This window comes from Falco cherrug, chromosome Z, assembly GCF_023634085.1.
Source record: "Falco cherrug isolate bFalChe1 chromosome Z, bFalChe1.pri, whole genome shotgun sequence".
NCBI classification, from domain to species: Eukaryota; Metazoa; Chordata; class Aves; order Falconiformes; family Falconidae; genus Falco; species Falco cherrug.
Window position 1 is genome coordinate 18,663,789 of NC_073720.1, and position 23,584 is coordinate 18,687,372.

The window sequence follows — 23,584 nt, forward strand, 5'->3', positions numbered from 1 at the left end:
AATTCAATCAGCTTTGAAAAAGGCAAATGCCATGCTCCAAGAATGTTGTCTTCCTAATGGAAGGAATACTGCAAGCTATAATCAGTTGGAAGAGATATTTAATGGACTACAGGCCCAGCCTCAAGTTGCAGTAGGACTGAATTTAGTTATCTTGAGAGCAGCCTTGTTCCCCAGTGTCAAATTCAAAGCTGAACAAGGGTCCTGTATAAAAAGAATAAAAGTCTGTATCAACTTCTATCTGTAAAAAATGGGGCATGGGAAAGTTCTTGCTTTCACTAAATAGCAATAGCAAAGGGGGTTTTCTGTTTTTTAGCCCAAATATAGTGTTTTACTCAGCGACTGTTCTTAGTTGAAGTGTTCAAATCCAGTAATCTCAAAGCTTTTGTGGATGTTTAAGGCATTATTCATCAAATTTCAAAATCTTTGCTTTCTGAATGTGAAAGCTGGTAAACTGCAGAGCATACCGCTTACGATCTTGTGAGCAAAACTCATCTCTACAACCAGCTTGTCACAGATGAGTAGTCAGAAGAAAAAAGTTAAACAGGTTTTTCAATTTTTATTAAGCTCATCCACTTCAGAGAAAAGATCACCAATTCACCTACGAGCAATTCCGCCTAGGTGTTTTCTCCATCCTCAGCCCTGGCAAGCCTGTTCAGAAGGAGCAGCAACTTACAGATATGTCCTGTGATCTTCACAGGGAAAAGAGGGAAGAGGAGCAGATGAGCAGGAGGGCTGTTGCCTAAGCAGACCTAAGGAGGAACCAGCAGGAGCAACCGCTACTGCAATGGCTCCTCTCCCATCTTAAAGCTTTATGAAAAAACATTAATAAAGGCTTTATTAAAAATTGAGATGAAATTGCCTTAGCTAGAAGTCCCAGATGATAAAAGGATACAGTAAACAAGATAACAAGAAGGCATTTATGTCAGAATGGCCCCTTTCATCCTGTTCATTTGATTTCCTTCAGTAAGAGCATTGTATTACCAAAGACCACAGAAGAATGTGTCTGCTTATTCACAACAGGCTGTTCTCAGGGAAAGAGTACATCAAACCAGGTTTTGCATAACTGATTGTGGAAACATAAAAAACCACAGAGGGAAAGGAAAAACTCACAACCAAATACCAACAAAATAAGGAAAGTACTCATCAAAACGTTTTTCTTTTTTTTTGTAGATTGAAAAAGGTGAACACTTTCCAATGCCAAACCTCACACTGCAGATCTTATTTCCCAATGTAACAGCAGCCAAGAACACTCTTCTCTACCTTACTGCATTGTCACATTCTCAAGTAAGCTAGAAATTCATATTTCTGTGATTAATTTACATTTTGGAAATTCCTTTGTTGGAAGGAACTGCAAAATGCAAACATTTGGGATTATGGCTCTCTTCAAGGTAGATACTGCTTTTAGTATCTAAGATGCTAAGACAAGATGCTAGTGTTTTAAGAGCATGTACAGATGTGCATAAAAAGACAAGTTTTTTTAAAAGGAAACAAATCTAAAATGGTGTTGAACAATAACTGGACTATAACAAGGTTATAACAAGGTTAATTTTATAAATTTCCAAGTGATGAGAGGTCCAGACTGAGATATGAGTGACACAAGTTTCTTTCTTAGTTTTGCCTACTGAGCCTGTTTATCTCCATTGTCAGCAGCGCCTATTGCAAATGCTCTAGTCCTGCTATGTACATCTAGAGCTCAGTCTCCTGTTCAGTCCTCTTCTTTTGGTTGCTGAAATTAGCCTTCCTGCATGTCTGCTCTCCAGCACTCTGGCTTCTTCCTTCTCTGGGGCTCTGAGACACCTTGAAGGGGATGGTAGGTCATTATCTTTCAAATGCTTTTCACTGCAGCCCTCATCAGAGTTTTTCTATTTCATTACTCCAAAGCAGCTGAAGGAGATCACAATTCCAGCAAAGCCCTTGATTCCAGATATGTAAACATTAAAAGTAGTGCTATATCAATGAATGGATGGCTGAAGAACCCAAATATCACTAAGTGGTGACCAAACCTCTTTTTTTTTTTTATTATTTTATCTTTCACTCAGAGACAGACACACAAGTGCACCTCTCTCCAAATATTTCAATTAGTTTTGAGGTGTTGCACCACTGAAAAATAAACCAAATGCTCTAAATGAAAGTTCAGTGTTCACTTTAAAACAAAAACAAACCAAAAAAATCCCCAAACCCCAAAATATTTAGTGTTTAGAATACAAAGGAATTATGTCTGTTCCTAAATTCCTTCCCCCCTTATTTTAATTCCTAGGCAATCACCATATTTGACCCAAGTTTGCATATAAAATCAACAAATCTGTGCTTTTTCTATAGGTATAATTCACCTATGGCTAGCTACACCCCAGTGATAGTAGGGTGCCAAAGTGCACTGCAGGGGATTTGCAATCCTCTTCATGCTAGCAATCTGAAAGTGAATGGCCTGACCGAAAAAAACCAAATTGCCCCCTCACCAAAGACACTGAAGGTTTTCCCAGCTGCCTTTGAAGGAGACATGGAGGTCTAACAGTGCTCCAGCACCTGCTGCCCTTCCCCGAGTACTGCAGCAGAGGCTCCTGAATCCTGCACTTAACCTGCCTGTCACTTAACCTACTGCTAAGGTAGAACCTCTGTGGATTCCCATGCAAAAGCTATTTAGCTCTTTCAATAGACAACCCTTGCTGCTTCACATAGTGGTCATCTTGCAAGAAGTTCTTGTTTCCTTCTGCAGATGTTTAAGTAGCTGAATAGAATTTAGGTTCAATTATCTCATAAAAAACTCATTTTCTGTTTGAATAATTATACTTAAAATACCTATACCATCTGAATTTCCTAATCTTCACTCTTGCAATATGCAGGTTTATTGCATTTAGTGATTAGTAAATGTTAATAATGTTACTAAATATTATTAATGTTGCCTTGTTTCCAGAACATTTTTTTGTAAATTGATTGCATATTCAGACACTAAGAATAATATTTTTACTTCTTCTAACAGAATGCCGTCTGCCAAACTAGTTACCCTGTAGATCCCTTAAAGATCGGCACCGGTAAACCATTTGTGTTGCCAAAAATAAAAGAACCTACAAAGGATACAATTATGGTAAGCCTATGTATGGTATATATATTCATCCCAGATATTAACCCAGATATTGGAGCATAGTACTTCTGCAATAAATATATAAAAGCTTCTCTAAAGCTGTATCCTATGGAAAGTCACTTTGTCTTCATAGCCTGAAAATTCATCTTTATGTAGACTAGTTATTTAGCTACAAAACTGTATGTAGAACTGTATTTGGGGTGGATTGTTTTGAGGGTTTTTTAGGTCTAGCACATGTATAAATAATAGTAGTACATTTGATAGCTAAGTAAATCTTTGCCTTCTATATTCCCATTGCAATTAATAAATGGTAATAGTTTAAAAGCTTCTCATCTCCCTTGCAAATTTTCTAGACATCCAGTTGAAAATACTTTCAAATGCTAGCCCTCTGATCTGATAGATTTTCCATGCAACTGGTAGAAATGTATTTGATGATCCTATTTGGAAGGGATTGGCCTCTCACGTTTACACAACAGAAGAGTTGCAAAGTAATTTTGCTGCTGTACTTATGACGGCATGTCAGAGGGAAAGCCATCATACAACCTCCTCAGCATAGCAGTACAAGCTGAGTTTCTGGTGCAGATGAAACTATTCCATGAGAAGAGTATTTTGCCATGCTTCAGTCCTTCACAGAAGTAATAAAGGTCTAAGCTAAGCAAATGTTTCTGAAGTGTTGAACATAATTCTGCTGCCCTCCCAGATAGAAAGTGACCCTGGGAAGTAAAGATGCTTATTTCTTCACACACTTATCCTGCCTTGCTTGAAACATACAAGTGTCCCACAATTTGAAAGGATCAAGAAACACTGCAGGGAAGCCATAGCTGTGCTGGCAAAAAACCGCTTGCTGTTATAGGCTGTACCTCCTTTATGAACTCTGCTGATGCCTTTTGCTGCGTACCTACAGTAATCAAGGCTAAGGAAGCCTGCAAAAACTGAGTGTATTCTACCACAGTATGAATATCTCAACTCATTTTATAAACTACAGTGTCATTTTTACACAAAAAGCCTCAGTGATTAATATCAGTTTAGTACTGGTGTCACAGCAAGTCTGTGATCTGTATATATCATAGTTTACATGGTTTTATTTTAGTAATGTGAAAGTCTCTTCCTATTAATTCATGCTATTTCCTTTTAAATAGGACTGTGATACATACAGCTGTGCATCTATTAATTGTGCCCTGGTCCCATCTGACATATACCAAGTGAATGTTTCATTAAGAGTATGGAAACCTACCATCATAAAAGTAAGTAAATCCCATTTGTATTCAGAATACTCTTGGGTTTGAGAAACTTAAGCCAACATTTCTAATGTTTACTAAAATGGCACATTTCATTTTCTTAAGTCTCCACAGTCCCCTAGTATTTGAAATCATTTCTCTTGCTATTTTAAAATTTCCTCAATACTAAGTTACATGTATTTTATTATCCTTAAAGTAAGTACTTAGAACTTAGCAGGATTTTCAAAACATAGTAAGAGGAAACCCCTTACTTATCCTGTATTGATGGTCCTTTTTTTAATAGCTACTGATGCATCTACAAATTCTAATTCAGCAGATGTAAGGAGAGGTATGTAGAAGCATGTAATTTTTAAGCGATTTTTAATCTGGAAAGATTTTTCAAGTCTAGAAATTACTTTTTAATCAAAAAGAGCAGAGGAGAGAGTCTTCATCTCAGGGCACACCTCAATATTGTCTGATAGTTACAACAATGACCAGGCTGTGGTCCATTTTTCTCAGCTGATAGATTTCTGATACTGAGTTCCTGGTTTGTCTCTTTGGTTTTGTCTGTAAAATAACAGGACAGGAGTGGAGATACAGCAGAATTTTAGGAAGCCTGAATCTGTCCCTGGGTCCAAAGTAGTATTCCAGGATTAATTATTATTTCTTCAAAATCTCTGCTCTCTGTTCTTTGAAAGCTTTATTGCTGTCTTGTAAACAGTGATCTGTGTGTGTTGAAGGTGACACACGTGAACAGCTCCATTGAGTTTCACATTTCTCAGCACCTCCAAAAACCTTAGCATTAAGTTTTGCTTTCACCCTTCTCATTTCTATGAAGCTTTCTACCTCAAACTATCTAATTGTAAACCATAGCCATGTCTGTCTTCTTCCAGGCAAGTATTCACAGCTTAACCCTTGTTGTGAAAGCGTTACTTAGGAGTGAGAACTCATCACTGATTTTGAGAAATGACCATCAAAAACTAGAGGTAATAACATGATAGTTCATGGATTTATTCTTCATAGGATTTATTGTGCTACTGAATCATCAGTTTTCATTTATTACTAGTGAATTGATTGTTACCTATTGTAATGTATTATCCTACTCTAAATAAAAGTGATTTCATATTACAGTAGAAATGTCAGAATTAGTCAGATGATACCAAAATCCCATTGCCAACCAGTGTATCTGGGTGAGAAGTACTGTCTGAAGTACTTCTGCCTGTAGCAGGATAAATGCTTCTTGCATCTGTATAAATTAAAATTATAATTTAAAGTATTTTAAGGAATGAATAGTATTATTTAAATTGTCCTGGGTCATTTAGAAGTACATTGTATTTTATTTATTATTTATTTATTTATTATTTCTTTCCACTTCATTACCCAGGATATCAGTTTGAAACAGGATCTTTTATTTTTCAGAAGTTCCCTGTCATTTTCTTAGATAAGAAAGTATATAACAACATAGCAGTGGTGTCAAGTATCAAGACAAATGTCTTTAATTTTGTTAGAAATTTAATTTATTTTTAATACTCTTTATTCCAAAACATTTATAGTGGTTAATGCATTGGTTTTTTGTGATAACTTGTACATGCAGGAGCTTATTTATAACACTGTTCATTTTTAAGTAAATGTCTTATTATGTGTCATTATTGTTAACACCCCCAAAATTTAGAGCAAAGTAATATTCAGTGTGAATTACATCTTGTGCAAAATACTTTTGGAAATACAAACATCACAGGTCAACAATTATCTGTTATTGTATCCAGGCATCTCTTTTAAGTGATAGATTAAAATTCAATCTAGGCGTGAAAACACAGCTGAAATGTTTGCAGATAATGAGAGCTGCCTTTACAAACCAGGAAATTTCAGAATTAACTTTTTTAAAAACATAACTTAAAACTGAATGTTTAGTGTTGAGCTCTTCAATGCTTTTTTGAACTATAAAGTTGTTCCTCTAAAAAATTCTTAAGTTAAAATAACTCAAACTTCTATATATTCATATCTATTTAAATGTGAATATTCCTTATTTCAGTTTATTTTACACCAGATATGCCTGATTTAAAATAGAATTAGTATCTACACAGCCTTCTACTCTTACTTTATTTATTTGGTTTGGAAGCATGTTAATCACTGCCACCTTTCAGGGAGGCAGACACCGAGTGATAAAGAATATACTGAAAAGACTTCCTAACATACTTTGACTACTCATGGATTTGGTCCTGTATGCTTCATGACAATGATTACCAACTTATAGCAGGCCAACTCTCATGAAATTAATGGGTATACAAAGTGCAAGATATTATGTAAATACAGTGTTTCATGTTGGAGATTATTTTCTCAATTTCCTCCTACAAATTCTTATACTTAGAATGCAGTGGTACCCTGGAAAATCACTGCATAGTGATAACATTCATGCTTCGTTGATATTTTAGAAGGACAAGTTATTTATTGCTTACATTCTGAACACTTTGCAGACCATGGTTAAGATTTCCAAAGAACTCCCACCAGGGACAGTCCCCTTGTGGGTTATCCTCCTGAGCATCTTTGCTGGACTCTTGATTCTTGCACTGCTTATATTTGCTTTGTGGAAGGTAAGCTGCATCTTCTTGTCTTCATGAAATTAAACAAATATGATTAAATACTCTGCCATGTCCTTCTCATAACTAAGAATCTCACAGACAATATTATTATCTAATAAGTAGAGTGAAATGTTGTAGAAATTACTAAATAATAACGCTACATTATTCTGTTGTGTAACATGCAGTGCTAACCAGTTGAAACCTGTATTTCCAGTACATTATAAAAAGAAAACCAAAAAGATATTTTACTATGATTAAGGGATTTTTAAGGGGTTTTTATTTAGCTTTGGCTGTGGCTTTTGATAACCAGGTTTTCTCTTTGTGCATGATAAGTAAGTGGTGTAAGTATTGCCACAAGTGGGCACTCTTCTCCAAGATAAAATACATGGTTCATGCTTGCATTAGATTCTAACAGTTTATAAATTTGAAAATGCATAATCTCTTGAAAAAATTCACAACTATAAAATAAAGTATTATATGTTCAATTGAGTACCAAATATTATTAATTGGTTTAGCCTTTGGCATTATGTGAGCATAACAATGACTCAGCAATTGCTTACTATATATTAACTGTACTCCTTTTGCTGCTTTGATCACGTCTCTTTAGTTTGTCCATTCCAGGAAAAACAATGTTGTACTTCAGTGATAAAATATTAAATGAGATTTTACTGTATCGAAAGAAGTAAAATAGTAGTAAGAACTAGCACATGAATGCTACCAATATAGGTTGTATATTTTGAGCAGTTCTTAGTCACTTTTTTTCTTTTCTGCAGGCTGGATTTTTCAAGAGACCACTAAAGAAGAAAATGGAGAAGTAAAGATTTAAAAAAAAAAAAAAAGAGGCAGAAATTTTTGCTCAGGTCTGCCTCAAAAATGTTACTGTAAAATTATAAACTTAGATGCAGTGGTCACAATGTTTTCTAAACTCTGGTGCATTAAAAAAAGAAGAAGCAGAACAACAAGAAGCAAATCGAACACACTGGCAAAAGGATGATGCAAAGGAATAATAAACACCTTTATGGCTTTTTGTGATAATTAAGGACATACTTTCAATTGTTACTTGTTTTTTGAGAGTAACTGAGCTCAAAGATTCTGATGTTTTTTAATATAGAAAATGCAGAATCATATTTTTATATACCTATGTATGTGGAGTCATTTTTCTTTCTAAATTATGCAACAAGTCGGCCTGCAGCTAGCAATCCCCATCTTTTTTTTTCACCTTATGATTTTCGAAATGAAAAAGCATCATTTTCAAAATTTGCTCCTTATGTCAGTTCTGTGAAAGCAGACTGTCAGTTCATGAAGCAAAATGTGCAAACTTCGAGAATGCACCAGATACTGTATGCTAACTGATGTAATGACAATTCAGAAGAGAGAAGCACCTGCAGAATTTTGGGTAAAAATTACAGAAATACCTTGAACTTCTCTTTCTTCTTGTTTTAGTGTGTCCAGCTGAACCCAGGATACCCCAAGAAAGGTATTTTTGTGGTCAAGCAGACCATAAAGGATTGAACCATTAAATTACGTAACTGAACTTGGAATAGGTTCTTGGCAGGCCTAAAAATGTATGCACAAAACATTCAAGCCCATCTGATTGCACACTGTACTCAAATAAGCAGGGGCACAATTTGTATCTGCAAAGTGAAATGTCCATATTTATGCAGAAAATGTTTAGAGGTACCCTGAAAGTTTGACTCTTGCTGTATATCTTGGAGTAGCCAGGAGGGTGCTTCATAAACTGTCACTGTAAATGTATTGTGTAGCTATTTAAACCAATGAGTTTAAAGTGTGCAAAATGATAATTAACAAAAGAGCACAAATAGGAAATTCAGCACTGGCAAGCTTTTTCTAGTATTATAAGTCACACCTCATCTTTGTTACTTCTGAATTTAAGAAGTGATGAAGAATTTGCGTACTAAATAAGCACTTAACAAATGTTGTTTATTTTGTGTCAAAGACTTAAAGTTGATATGGGGATACACTGAAATGTAGATAGCAAAAGATTTCTTTAAGATTTTTTCTTTTCAGTTTTTTCCTTTCTTTCATGCACTTATCCTCCTTCCACAAGGGTCTCTCTCTGGGGCTCTTGAGCTGTGCCTTGTCCTTGAGAGCTTTATATATTACTTGCAGCCACACAACATTAAACAGAAGAAAATGGAGGCATGCTGGCAAAGTGTGATGTTGCTTCCGCATGAGATGACTTGGTATTGATTGCCAATAGATCAGAAAATGTTGAGGAGACATACTAAGTTCTGTAAGACATACTAGTTTGCAGAACAGCTTTGCCTTGCCGAGGAAGCCAGGAAATTTTTTGTTCCTCTTGGTATAAAAGTTGCTGAAGTGAAAAAAAAAAAAAAAAAAAAAAAAAAATCATTGAAGTTTTCCAAAAGGTTTTAACTTTGCACTGGCTTTATAATAATAATGTAAAAAGCAGTAAGATATTTTATAAAGACTTTTTTTTTTACCTTTAAGAAGAGACCATAGATTGGGTTGAATATGCTGGCGAGCACAGATCTGTAAGTGTGCCAAAAGGTGCTTTATTGTTTGAAAGATGCTGTCACTATCAAGTCCCTTCTCTTTACTTCTTAAATTAGAAAGTTATTGGGAAAGGCTGAGACTTGTGTGAATGAAGCAAGTAGTATTAAGTTTGAAAGTGTTTGCAGTTTCTCCTTGTGTCTGTGGGAAAGGTGTTTTTTTTCATAACAGCAGTCTGCTGAAGGTAGCAGCATGACTCAGAGGAGAGGGCAAAGCCAGCTGTGGGAACGCTGTGTGTGGCTGTGCTTTGTGGAGCCTGGGAGAGCCACCGAGTTGGTGGACTTGCTTGCTGTGCTTGTCTGCACGCCTGCAAGTGCACCCTGTCTGAAAGGGTATGAGGTGAGTTGCCGTGTTCCTGAGCACAAAAGGCAGCCTTGAATGGAAGCAAGAAAATGACGTAGAGGAGTTGCGGATAGAATCCCTGCTTCATTTGTCGTGCAAGTTAAACAGTCCTCAAAGGAACGCAAAAGCCCATTTGTTGTACAGTAAAGAAATTAATATGTGCTGAGGTGTTTTTAGTCCCATGTGAGATGCGGGTTTTATTTTACAAAGATGCATGATTTTGCCAGTTTGTTTGAGAGATTTAAACGGCACTTGTCACCATGGCATCTGAATGCCTGAGAATTGTAAATGTGAGGGGTTTTTCCTTATGCTGTCTATGTAAAGGCATAGACAGTACTGTTATCCTATTACAGTTTTGTAAAGGAACAGAATTAGGAAGGAATTGTGACTCACCTATGCACATATAGAAAGTCTGTGGTAGCAGAGGGAATACTTATATTTATTATTATTCAGCCAGTTTGTTAACCGTGAGGTAATTTTTCCTGGCTTCATAAAATTACTCACAAGTTGTGCAAGCCACACATCATTCTTACCCAGCATACTTTTAAGTGTTTCACTTTTTAGTTATAATAAGCTGTTAATCAGAGGTTTTTAATTTTCTAATGACATTTCATGTCTTATTTTAAAGCAACAGCCTAACTGAAAAAATATAAGTCAATAGAACAGTCTATCTCCCTAGATAGACTATGCAAAAATATGTATTTTGTCAATGCAAAGTGTGTTTGAGATCAGCATGCCATTCTTTTTAGACTTGCTTTGCACTGTGAAAACAGTAATAAGCTTTACATAACCACACTGCTTTCCTCTTTGTCACAATGCTTTGTCCCTTTTCATGTTTGTCCCAGTACCAGATTTTCAGTTATAATATCTATTTAAAATATATGTAAAGGAAATACCACTAGAGCACATTATTCTTACACAAGCTAGATTAGTAAAATCACTATTTTTTATCTGTAAGAGCCTTTCCACACAGCCCTGCAAGAGCAGTCTTTTACTGCTTTTCACTATATACCACAGAAAAGCCTACTGAAAGCAATATTGTTAACATCAGGAACATCTCACTGAAATTTGGCAGGCACAGAAATATCAGTACAGCACACAATCTGTTTCGTTCCTATAAAAAGACACATTAGGGTTGTAATATGATTTTAATAACTAACAAGTAAAATATTTTTCATTCAAATACAAGCCTGTAAAAAAAAATAATTTGGTGTATAATGAAAGCTTAAGCAACAGAGGGAGTCTGGCCCTGCTCAGTTCCCAACTTCAGCGCTGAAAGTCGCTAGTCTTTGAGGGAATGGACAAGCTATATTTCTATAACATAGAACTTTTCCAGTAAGGAGCAAGAGCTTTAAACCATCAGTCCTGCTTCAGTTTGAGGCTGTTCTAGAGTTTCTTGATCCTGTAGCTAGAATATATTAGAAAACAGCACCTACAGTAGAGCAATCTCCCTGGGCTGCTGCTTACGTTCCTGTGCTTGTCTGGTGTCACTCTAGGTCTGTACTATGAGCCCTTACCACAGACACAACCCACCTGTCCTGACCCTTCCTTACCTGAGCCCTGTGCTGAGTCATTTTGAGCATGGTGTTCCTTTTCCTGCACAGCTTTAGTCAGGGGAATCCACCTTCAACTGGAGCCAAGGGTTTTCATCTCACCTGGCACCAAGATGCTGGAGTTAGGGTCACACTCATCTAATGAATTCCACATAGTCTAATTGTTTTAACTTCTGGAATTAACTATTGTATAGATGATGATCCCGTTCAAAAATAAAAGCAGAGCAAGAGGATGAGAACGTACCCTTGTTAATTATACCACTTAACAGGAATAAGAGGAAATTTGCATCCTTTTTAAGAAAATCATAGCACTGTGCACAGTATTTTCTTTTTCCTGTAAAATGATTCTATGTGTTTTATTGAATAAAAAGAAAAAAAAAATCAAAGTCTAGCGAGCTTCCTTTGTCGATTGTTTGCTTTTCATTGAAATAAGAATAATATAAAGGCATCTCAAATCCATCTGCCTGTCAATAGAAAGCTGTAGTAGAAATAAGCATTCTTGCACAGCCTAAGGTCAAGGAAAGCTTGGGTGTGGTCAAGCTGTCAGAACTACATTGCCATTAATTGTATGGATTCTGTACTTAGAGCCACATTCAAAAGCTTTTCAGAGGGCCATATAACTTTCTGACACAGATTTGTTTTCATGACATTACGTACATAAAAGTTGAAGACACATTCTTTCATCTAACTGTTGTTCCTATCCAGGGACTTTTCTGTACAACTTACTCCTATGACCCAAACAGTCAGTTGACTTCTGTAGTTGTAAATTATTCACATAATCTTCCCTAAAACTTGGTAACAATTTGTAACAAAACTTCCTAGAAGACAAAGATTACACCTTTTACATGACAGTTTAACTTTAGAAAACATTACAAACTGTGTAATTGCTTAACTGTTATCTCATCAGAGACTACTTTAATGGTGAATCACACTTCACTAATAGCAATATCCTGTTCAGTCACAGGGGAAAGCTTACCAAATGTCCTACTCTGTACATATCTGATCATTCGAGTTTGCTGGACATTTTCCATGGGAGTATTTCAAAGAAAATCAGAAAAAAAAATCCACTTCTATTTTTGTTTATTTGTTTTAAATCGCTTTTCAATGGAATGACAAAAGAAACAGAATCACTTTCTCACAGCAGGAAGTATGATATTATGTGTCATTTGCAAAAAGGGTTATAATTCATTGCATTTAGCAGAAGCAGCCTTAACACTTCACAGTTCAAAGGCAACAGCAGCTCATGCAGTGGATGTGGTTTGAGCCCTGTAAGAATGGAGAGTCCTAAAGATTAAAGCACTGATGTCATTTTAGTAACAACTGGCTGATACCACAGTTCAGACAGCACAACTGGATTCTGTTTAATCAGAAGTGGATGATAAAGTGAGCTATCCTCAACATAAACATGTTTTAATCACAAAGACTGAGGGCTAAAACCCCAGAGACACTGGACTTTGCTAATTCAGTCATAAAAAAGGGTGAGTAAAAGACCGTCAGACAGATTTTACTTCTGACAGTAGTGCTCCTTTACTGTTTTTTCCCTCTCGTGCACTTACCCTTCTGCCCTTCTTCTCTCAGTGCCCTTAAGTCTTCTCAGAAAGAACAGACATTCCTCAAAGGCTCACTGAATGTTGCACCGCCTAGGGATTTTCAAAGAAATGGGGGAGGGAGCAGAAGTATTCAAAGCAGATTGCACGTTCAGATCTAGTGGGCCAGTTGTCTTAGCACACTTTGTCCATCCTCTTCACACACTCTGTTCACTTTCAGCAGTGGCCATGGTGAAATCCCACTTTTCCGTTGCAGTTCAGCTCAATTTGGTACTGGAAGTAAATACTGCAAAGCTTCACGTATCTTGTTCAGTATTACATATGATCCTTAAGGATTCATGTTAAGGGTGCCACTGTTCTTCCTCCTGCAGTAAAGGAGTTGGACTTCTCTCTTTAGTGAAAGTTTCTTCATATTGTCTTCCATTGCAGAGCCTTTTCATCCTATCAGAGAGAATAAAACGAAAAACAGATCTCCTCAGTTTTCCCGAAAAAGCTTTTGAAGTTTTGGAATTTTGTGACAGTAGACATAGTCTGAGAAAAGCAGTTAATTTTCTTTCTTTTGAGGAATTGTGTATGCAAACCTTGCTGAGTATTCTCATCTCATGGCCCAAATTAACAGCCATTAACAGCTCACTTTCTTGTTTGCCAGCTCATAAAATCTCACTGACAAGAGCCTATTACTCTGGTCTCAGTCATTTTACACTATGTCACAACACATGCTATTACATTTCAAATCTTCTAGGGTTCAGCTGAAACTTCCCACGACCCTGCTAGCCAGAAAAAAAAAAAGTTCTGGTGGTATTGCTGGTTTAGGTTTTGAGACTCTCACGAAACTCAAAAACTACTGAGCTGCTTTTTGCCATTTATTTGAGGGATCTGTCAAAATTCATTCACAGTCTCTGGCCCTCCTTTATGTCATGAATTTTCAGTATTTGGAAGGATGCCTATAGCTCTCAGCAAACAGCCATTACCAAGTGTATTTAGAGAGCAGTATACAAGATACTGCTGCAGCATAGTTTGCCCTTTCAAGCACCTCCAGGTTTCATTCCAGTTACTCAGGGCTGGTGCATTTCTCCCTGCCCCAAAATATTTCTTATAGGATGAGTAAGATTTCTGCAATCTGATAAAGAACACTTCTGTACATCTGGTCAGCTAGATGACACTTGACCCTGTTACCATATTTTATCCCCCATTCACCTGTCTGATATTTTGTCATTAACTCAAGGTTTAGTAGCTAACGGTAAATAATGTAGCAAATTATTAGTTGGTAATAGATTCAATTCAGCTGTTATGTTTGTACCAAAAGGTTGGGATTTTAATTATTCAGTATTATTTTCTATTAGCTTAACTCATTTAAACTGCAAACAATAGAAGGGGGGACAGGGGACGTGACGGGGGACATGACGGGACAGACGGACCCAACAACAAAGCATTGCATTAACACTTACATTCATCTAACCTAATCAATTTAAAATTCAGTGTGATTCAGTGGGAATTCTTAAGAGAGTCAGTTTTGCTAAAGAATGCCTACCAAATGACTGAGCAACTTCATGTGACAGGCAAATAAAAAGGAAAAATGGATAGGTCTTACTTAATTCCACAAACCAGAAAACAACTACTATGTTTTCAAAATAGGAATGGTCAAAAATATAAATAAAGGCATCTTCTGAGGAGACAGAGGTTCTCATCTTATCATGTACTTGTAAATCCTGTGTGAGGAATATTTTCGAGATACCACTATTTTTATTAATTCAAGTGGTTATTTGAGCTGTATCAAGGTTAATGCTTTGGTAAATGGGCTGAAATTGCTGGGGTAGCACACTGGCTGCTATGGAGAGCATGAAATTACATAGGCTGCATTAACAGGCTCCCCTGTAGGTCCTCACTTTTGGGGATCACAGGTGAATGGAAACATTTCTTCACTAGATATCTTATTTGCCATTAATATAATTTCCCCATGACAAGCACAAGCTTTGCTCACCTGGAAAAAGAACTGGTAAAAATATGTGTATAGTCTGTGCTAGATAGGACACAGTTTAGTCAAAACAGCATGAAACAGGTAAATGTGTACTCGTACATCTAGAGTAGGAAGCAGTGCTGTGCAGCAGGAGCAAGACTGGAGGGTGATACAGCTATTGCTGAGGATATGATGCCTGCACTGTATGCCTTTTGAAGGTTTTGCTTTGAACCCTGTCTTGAATATCAAGTACATATTTATTTTTCAGAAGACAGCCTCACTTTACAGGACATGTATATTATTCCTGCAGGACCACTCCTCAGATCAGAGCACTGGCACACTTGTCTTTGCCTGTAGTAAGAAGGAGCATTAAACCACCTATGGCTGCTGTTTGCTCCCTAAAATCCTGATTTCTTCCATATTCAACCCCATTTAGTCCCTCCAAGGTTCATATTACTTGGTTAAGAAATGAAGTGCATGCTGGCCCAGCTAGACTTTCAGACATTGTGCCGTGATCTCTGTAAGTGTCATCTCTACTACCCCTTTTCTGTTCATTTTTATCAGGTTTTGTGGAAAACAGGTTACTTAGTATAAAAATTTTTCTCTGGGATGGCTTGTGTAACAAGGTAGTTTACTCTTGATGACCATCTAAGAAAATCAACTTCCCAAAGTGGATTTGGCTGATTCTCTGGGAGTTTAAGATGCACGGGGGGTAAAGGAGGCAACTCCATGAAATTTAAACCAGTCTGCTTTTTGTCTGCTTTCGTAACCCATCTGCAACTTCCTTTGCATCTGTGTGTGTGTAAGTTTTCAGCCACAATGACCCCCTGACTGCCTCCTCACACCCTTGTGCAAGTGCTAGTGCCACCACAAGAGGTAGGAGTTGTGAATGCACAGCTGGGCAAAGAGGAGCCAGAGTTGAGACTTGGATTAAAAGCACAGCCAAAGAGTGAGACAAGAAGTATACATCAGCTATGGCAGGTGTGATCCACTAACTACTGCACCTTGTGACTTCTCCCCTGTGAACACTAAGCTTCGGAATGGGCACTAAACCTGCGGCTCAGTTTACCTTATGGGGGCTGTGCGTGTGTGTGTGCCTGGGGAGGGGGGGCATCAACGTACCAGTTGACACATTACATGTTACATACCACTTCAAGTGCCTGACACACAAGTTCTGCTGAGCTTCACGAGTGCTTTTTCCTTGAAGTCGGCAGTGTAGGTATTTCTGAAACTTACGGAGAGAGAGTCTTGCTGCCTGAGTTAGCTGTCCACACCTGCATGCAGGGGCTTTCAAAGGGAAGTGAGACTATGGGATATTTTCAACTGTCACTAATCTTCTGCCCTCTGTGCAGATTTCTAGTAGAGGACAGCAACTATCTTGTTAATAATATAATATTAAGTATACAGAAATAATCTATTAAGGCCATTATATTCTCAATAATGGCTTGGAATTAAATCATAGAATGAGCTAAATACTAAAAATAACCAATCCTTATACATACCAAGAAGCCTGTCTTCCCTATTATTCATTATAAGTAAACCAATTGAATAGAAAACTGTAAATAGGCCCAATAGCAGAAACATAAAAGAATCAATACAAAGGTCTATGCAGTACCAAGTCCCGTCTCACTGTAGACAAAGCAACAGGAAAAGCATAAGGTCAAGGTACGCAGGCAACCAGCTTCTCACAAGCACTGTTCCAGCCTCCAGCCTTTTAGAATCATAGAATCACAGAATCATTTAGGTTGGAAAAGACCTTTGAGATCATCAAGTTCAACCGTTAACCCAGCACTGCCAAGTTCAACACTAAACCATGTCTCCAAGTGCCACATCTACACGTCTCCTAAACACCTCCAGGGATGCTGATTCCACCACCTCCCTGTGCAGCCTGTCCCAGACCTCCCCTGGTGCAACTGGAGGCCATTTCCTCTTCTCCTATCACTTGTTATCAGGGAGAAGAGACAGAGACCCACCTTGCTAACACCTCCTCTCTGGTAGCTGTAGGGAGGGATAAGGTGTCATGTCCCTCCGTGAGTCTCCTCCTCTCCAGATTAAACAACCCTTGTTCTCTCAGCCGCTCCTCGTAAGACCTGTGCTCTGGACCCTTCACCAGCCCCACTGCCCATCTCTGGACACACTCCAGCACCCAAACGTCCCTCTTGTCATGAAGGGCCCAACACTGAACACAGGATTTGAGATGCGGCCTCACCAGTGCCCAGTGCAGGGGGATGATGGCTTCCCCAGTCCTGCTGGCCACGCTGTTTCCCACACAAGTCAGGATGCTGTTGGTCTTGCCCACCTGGGCACACACGGCTGGCTCATGTTCAGCTGACTTTCGACCAGCACGCCCAGGTCCTTTCCTACCAGGCAGCTTTCCAGCTGCCCTTCCCCAAGCCTGTAGTGTTGCATGGGGTTGTTGTGATTAGGAATCCTTGGCAGATTTCTCTTCCCTAACCTTCACAGGGAACACAGGTTAACTTTAAACATCCACCACCCTACAGCACTGCAATCTGCACCTGCATGCGCTGTAGGAGAAGAATCTTCTGTTTATGCTGATCTTTCTGTGCAGTAGCTTCATCAGACATCCCTCCCTCATGTGTTCTAAAAGGGAGTACAACTGACCCCATCAGCCTGACCCACGCCCCTTCTAATATATATTTAACATGTCCTTTTAAAGGCATCTATTTTCAGAAGCAGACAGTCCTAATTTTTAATTAGCTTTGTTATTGAGGCAGTTCCCCACCTTCCTTATTCTGTCTCAATATTTTCTAGCTCGACTGTAGCATTTTGAGTTGATTGAACCAAAATTGCACAAAGTGTTAAAAATGTGTGGTTTAGCCAGTAGCAGAGCAAAGTGGTGTTTAATTCTCCACTCAGTGCCTAAATAATTGTTCAAATCTTATTTGTGCATTTTTTTCCCTTTTTAATTCCCAAACTGAATTATTACTAATGTCTAAACTACATCCTCACAGCTAATTTTAACATTTCCTTTATAGATTTGATTTTTTTAGTGGCTTATTCTTTTTTCCTTCAACACAGCCCTTAATGTAACATTTCTGTTACAGACATTGTGTGCGTGCGCCAAAAATAATAACTGATACTTGGTAGTCCTTCCCTCCAACATCTTCAGACAAATCACATCAAAGGAGTGACCTGGAGCCATACACCTTGGTCTAATGTGTGTAAATTACATCACCTTTGCAAGAGAAACTCTGATTCTTTGCCCACCCCTCACAGATGACGAAAATGGAAATACCTGAATGCTTTTCTGAGAAGGCTGGTATTATTTTTACAGTTTGTCATCATATTAAAAAGCTAGGATAACACACATTAGTTGTAAAATTTCACAATAAAACTGATTATTAAGTATGTGTTCACCAGATTATCTTTTAAAAATCAAATATTTGCTCAGTGTCTTTCCCTTGCAACTTTTAATTTTTCTTGAAAAGGCAAAAATAATAGCGATCTTTTTGTAGTGAAACTAGTCAAGTGACTTGCTTCCCACAGCCCTTACCATGAAAAAGAGAAGTTTGTTTGGCACTTGCTAACAAAACAGTTTCTTCTAATGTGCAAGAAATCTGTATTTTCTTCTAGTGTGCTAGCAATCCATATTTGCACAGAACCAAGCCTGAAACTTTGCAAATCAGCTCGGGCAGATAGGGCGGTTTTGCCAAGGGTCCCTGTGATCGCTAACAAGCAGACACAACAGGGTGCTAGGACACACATCACTGTTCAACAAGGACATGTAGAGCAAAGGGTGTCTGTCAGGCCCCATTTTAAACTGCAAAGATAAACAGTGCTAACCAAACTTCTCTGAAGGATTTTTTTTTATCAGTGTTGGTTAACTATTATAACAATTTTTCTGAGTAAGTGTAATGTGTATAAAATAGCTGAAGAAAGTCAAAAAGGTGAAATACTGCACAATATAGAAAATCTTTTTTTTCTATAATACTCAACACACAGCTCAGAATTATATGAGAGGGTTGTTATCAAATGCCTTAAAATCTATTTAAAACACAAGTATTCATCTAAGGGAATATTGTCAGGGAATACAATAATTTTCACAGTATTTATTCTCCTATGACCTACCCTTTGTAGATACAGACAAATGTTGGTCTGAGAAGCAACACCCTGAGAGACAGCCTTTGTGTGTGAGAAACTATTTTTCAACATTGTGTCTGGATGAGGACGAAAGTTTCATATCCTTAGGGTATATTTATAATTACAATGATGTAACTGAATCAAAGACATTGTTTTGTAGGAAACTGAGACATCTTAGTCTGTGGAGGTTATTGTAGGGTGGGGCAGAGGGGAATTCTAGGGTTATTTCATCTATTAAGAAGCCGTATTTCTCTATGCTGTGCTTTTTTATTATTATTATTGTCCTTTTATTAGTATCCATTAATTAGTGTTCTTCTTCCTTGAAGAAGTACAGATTTTCCTCCTTGTCCTGGAGCTGCACACACCTACACACCCAGCACAGATGGGAAGGCAGCAGCTAGCGCTGCTCTCTGGATCACCATTTGCCAGCTGTCACACTTGGTACTGAAGCTGACGTTTCTGCCTTGGGTAGCTGTGCCTTGGCGCATCTGTTTGCAGGGCTTGGGTGACACCACGGAGAGGAAAGCCGGGGACAGCTCTGTGAGACGTTTGAGTCATTTCTGGAAATGACTGACCCAGGGTTTCGGAGTTCGGAAGTGACAGTGTCTTGGGAAGAGCTCACAAACAGTGAGTCCATGTGCAAGTTCATGCGCTAGGATGAGTAACATGTCTGTGTCTCCTAGAAAAGTAAATAAATGAAAGAAACCAATGTGAGTTATACAGGGACAGGTCCCTGCTATACTTCCATCAATGACTTTTATGTCCTGGCAGAGCTTTCTTGAAGTACAGGGTGTCCTTAAAGAACCAATGCCCAAATAAATACCTGTTGAACAATACCACCTGTGGCCAGGCTCCTTAATTTTAACTTATGGTTCAGGCTCAGAATGTTACAAAGAAATAAACTGAGCGAACACATGTACTTCTACAGAATTCCTGAATTCAAAGCTACAGTCTGTGTCACACCTAAAGGACGATGACCTAGATGCCGAGAAGGGGAAAGGAAGGAAGCATTTCTATTTCAATTTTCCAGGCAAACTGTCTTTTTCATTACACAAAGTTAACGCCAAGAAGTTCAGAATTATTCAGCAGAAATCATTGCTACAAAATAGAACACATCCCATATGAATGTGTTTTGGTATCTACCAGAACTGCAGGATGGAGAAAATGAATGTTCGTGAAATACTCCGAATATGCAGTGTTCAAACAGTGCTGACAAGGTTAGATAGGCTGAAAGCTGCAGCGCACAGGTACCTGCACTTTGAACTTCTGATTTTTTAGCAAGTTGAAATCCTCGCCTCCCTGTGATTCACGTAGCTTCGCTGGATGCTGGCCTGGCACCCAAGCCAAAGCCGGCAGTATTTCGCACAGGCAATACCTCCTCGCCACCATTGCCAGCTTCGGGTCAGTTGCGTGGCAAGGCTCCTGGAGCCTATTGCGCTCCCTCACAGCTGAGGACATGTTCTGCAGGAATTTGACTTAAAGAGGATACAGGCTCAATGCTGATAAATGTGCCATTTAATCCCCGAGGAAGGCGGCCGCTCGACGCTGTTACGTAAACCCGCGTTTTACCAGGATTCTGCATTTTTTTGACCCCGAAACTCGGAAAGAGGCACCCCCCAAAGCACCGTCCCGGGGCGCCGGGTGCCTCCCGGAGCCCTGCCCCCAGCACAGCGCCCAGCCGCTAGCATCCGGCCCCGGCCCCTCGCCAGCCGGCACCGGGGCTGCGGGGCAGTGGGGGCGCTGCGTCCGGCTCCGCGCCCGCGGCGCGCAGGGGGCGTGGAGGAGGAGGAGGAAGAGGAGGAGGAGGAGGGGTATTTCGGGGTGGCGAGGAGCAGGTGGTGCGCAGTGCCGCGCTGGGAAGCGGCCAGCTCGGGAGCGGCACCGGCCCGGCCTCCGCACCGCACCGCACCGCACCGCGCCGCGCCATGGGCTCTGCGGGCGCGGCGCTGCCGCTGCTGCTCGCGCTGGGTAGGTCGGTGCTTCCGCGCCGGGGGTGGGCGGGTCCCCGTGCCGCCGGGGGGGCGGCCGGTGCGGGCGGGGGGCGCGGGGGCGGCCTCGGCGGCAGCTGCTGCCTCTCACCGCGGCGCCGGGGACGGGGCAGAGCCGGGCGGCGAGTGTGTGGCGTCCGGGCCAGGGGCGCGTTGGCTGTGCGTGCGTGTGCGGTGCGGTGCGGCGGCATCTGCGCAGCGGGTCCGGCGCCCCAGCTCCCGGGCTGGCGTGGGGTTCGCCCTCCCGTGCAATGGAGCGTGGGCGCCTGCGGGAGGGGAGCGGGGGCAGCCTGCCGTGGGAGTGTACGGCTACATGGCGATTGTGCCTTTTTAAAGGGGACGATACGCGCCCTGTGAATGCTGTTCCTAATTTTCAAGAACCCTCTAGGTCTGTTCCCACCCCGTTGGGCAGATGTCGCTCCTTGGAAAAGGACAGGGAAACTTGAACCATCGCCTCCTTCTCTTGGCTGACTAAATCACCATTACATATATTTTCCTGGGAACTATAAGCCATCATATTCACTTGCCATGAGCGAATTCCCAAGCACTTTCAGAGTTTAAACATTACTGTATACTCTCACAAACCCTTAATTAACAAGTCGGTGAAGAAGCAGCTTAAAACTGAGCTCTCACTGATGAGCTGTTCTAACTTGTTCTTTCAGTAACTATAGCAAACGCTACAGTGGAATGTGCGGCTGCAGGGTATGACATCAAACACAAAAATATTAACCTGTGATGAGATACACAGTATGCAAACGATCTGGTAATAAAAAAAAATAATCTTAGCAGTATCAACGGGCACAACATTCACCCTGCACTTTTGCTTAATCCATCCTTTATTCTCCTGGTTACAGTCACTGTACAGCACCAGGACCATTATCATGCTCTCGAATTCATGGGCTCTTAGGACTTGCAAAGGTTTATAGAGTGGTGCTGAAAGCAGAAGATAAGGACTGATTGCAAGAGGAGGATTCCCCTGGCAATGAGACTGACAGAAGTGGGATAGGTCTACTTTGTTCAGGCACTGTCAGAGATTTGTCTTCATTTATACAGTTGAAAGCTGTCATCGTGTTGATTTCAGATGTGTCGTGACATTTGATGTTAGTGGATGTAATTGCTGAGTTAATACTCAATTAGGCTTTTTTGATCTTGTAGAAGTAGCAGGGAAGAAAAAGCTTCAGAACAGGAGCATTTTCCCTGAGCGACTGGGAGTCCTGCTGTGATAGTACTGTTGTAGCTTATGCAGAATTGTTTTGAAATTTATTAAATTCCCATCAACTGCTTTACTTTCAAAGCTGATATCTGTGAATTTAATTGGGCTACCTTAGCTGAATTAGTCAGTACTTCAAGAAAATATTCCAAGTTTATTTTAAACTTGATTTTTGTGTCAGTATATTCACTTCTGAATCGTCAGCGGTATTTAATGGCCCACATAGGGTATTGCTTTATTGTGTCTCCACATTAAACTAAAAGTAATGCAACGGTTAGGAAGGGTGTGGGTTAGTCATTGTTGGTGTTTACTTCTGTGTTTGGAAAACTGACTTTTTAGGTGCTACAAGAAATCCAACAGAACTACCATTTTGATAACATGACTTTGCTACCAAACCTGTTACTCCTTGATCAGAAAGTATATAGCATACAGAAGCAGGTTATGTTAAATCCTTCACTTACAGTTATTCCTCTTAACAGGGCTGTACAACAAAGTGTGATGCTCTATGTTGTAACACGCTGCTCTTGGCTGCTTAGAGATTTGCTATATCTAGTTCCTTAAATTTACATCTTAAGTTTTTCCCTTAGCCTGTTCTTAAAAATCAGAGTCAAAATAGCCCAGCTCTTTCTGAGAGTGAGGTCAGTGGACAATACAGTAGCTTTCCTGTTCTCAGTTGTGGTAACATTTTCATTGGAAAGTTCTAGTGCCTTCATGCTTCAGAGGAGATATTTGAAATCTGGCAGGAAGGTGCTGTTTTGTATAGTCTTGAATATCTACCTAAATTTGGCCAAATAACAAATCTTTGGAGAACTGTGTTCCTCTGGAAAGAAATCTATTTTTATCAGCTTGATTCTAATACAAGTTCTGTCCATCCTTGGTGTGGAGCTTGTCAGACTTCCTCTGCTGTTGGAGTTGTAGTGCGGTGTAGCTGTTTCTGTGTGAGGACTAGGTCTACGCCTGCAAACACAGAAACTCTCTCCTGTGTTCTCATGTTATTTGGTATTTTTACAGCGGTCTCTGTTGTTTGAGGCGTTCTGCTTTCCAGTTTGTTTCTGGATCCTGGTCCACTGATTGTCTGTACTACATGCTGTTAGCTGATTCCTGGGCTCTGAGTGAATCAGCTTGTTCTCCATTTTTTGAAAATAATTTATTTCTGAGTTAATTCTCAAGTCATAGTGTTGAAGGACCATGTCTAGTGGAGGAAATAATATTTAGTAAGACCTCACCTATCTCAGCAGGCCTACATATTAAAGCCCAGCATGAACCTTCCTCCAGCAACCAAGGATGTGAATGATACAACTCTGACACATCCTTAAAATCTCCGCTCTGTGAAGTATATAGGCCTTGCACTATGTAACTCTGAAGTGGAAAATCATGGCTAAGTAAGGGTTATGCCTTTTCGTAGAATCATAGAATGGTTTGGGTTGGAAGGGACCTTAAAGACCATCTAGTTCCAACCTCCTGGCCATGGGCAGG

The 23,584-nt window shown here is 39.6% G+C and overlaps 2 protein-coding genes across 2 annotated transcripts in view; both read left to right on the top strand.

Annotated features, from left to right (window-relative positions):
• The window catches only part of ITGA1 (integrin subunit alpha 1), a 76,938-nt gene extending 69,224 nt beyond the window's left edge, over positions 1-7,714 (top strand). The window contains exons 25-30 of the mRNA XM_014283876.3: positions 1,171-1,284; positions 2,978-3,082; positions 4,219-4,323; positions 5,190-5,282; positions 6,771-6,887; positions 7,649-7,714. Coding sequence (XP_014139351.2) covers positions 1,171-1,284; positions 2,978-3,082; positions 4,219-4,323; positions 5,190-5,282; positions 6,771-6,887; positions 7,649-7,693 — 579 coding nt within the window. The 3' untranslated portion in view covers positions 7,694-7,714. The remainder of the gene's footprint in view (positions 1-1,170; positions 1,285-2,977; positions 3,083-4,218; positions 4,324-5,189; positions 5,283-6,770; positions 6,888-7,648) is intronic.
• A 13,009-nt stretch (positions 7,715-20,723) lies between these two features.
• ITGA2 (integrin subunit alpha 2) overlaps positions 20,724-23,584 on the top strand; it is a 70,750-nt gene continuing 67,889 nt past the window's right edge. Inside the window, exon 1 of the mRNA XM_055698612.1 lies at positions 20,724-20,878. Within this exon, the coding sequence (XP_055554587.1) occupies positions 20,836-20,878 (43 nt within the window). The 5' untranslated portion in view covers positions 20,724-20,835. The remainder of the gene's footprint in view (positions 20,879-23,584) is intronic.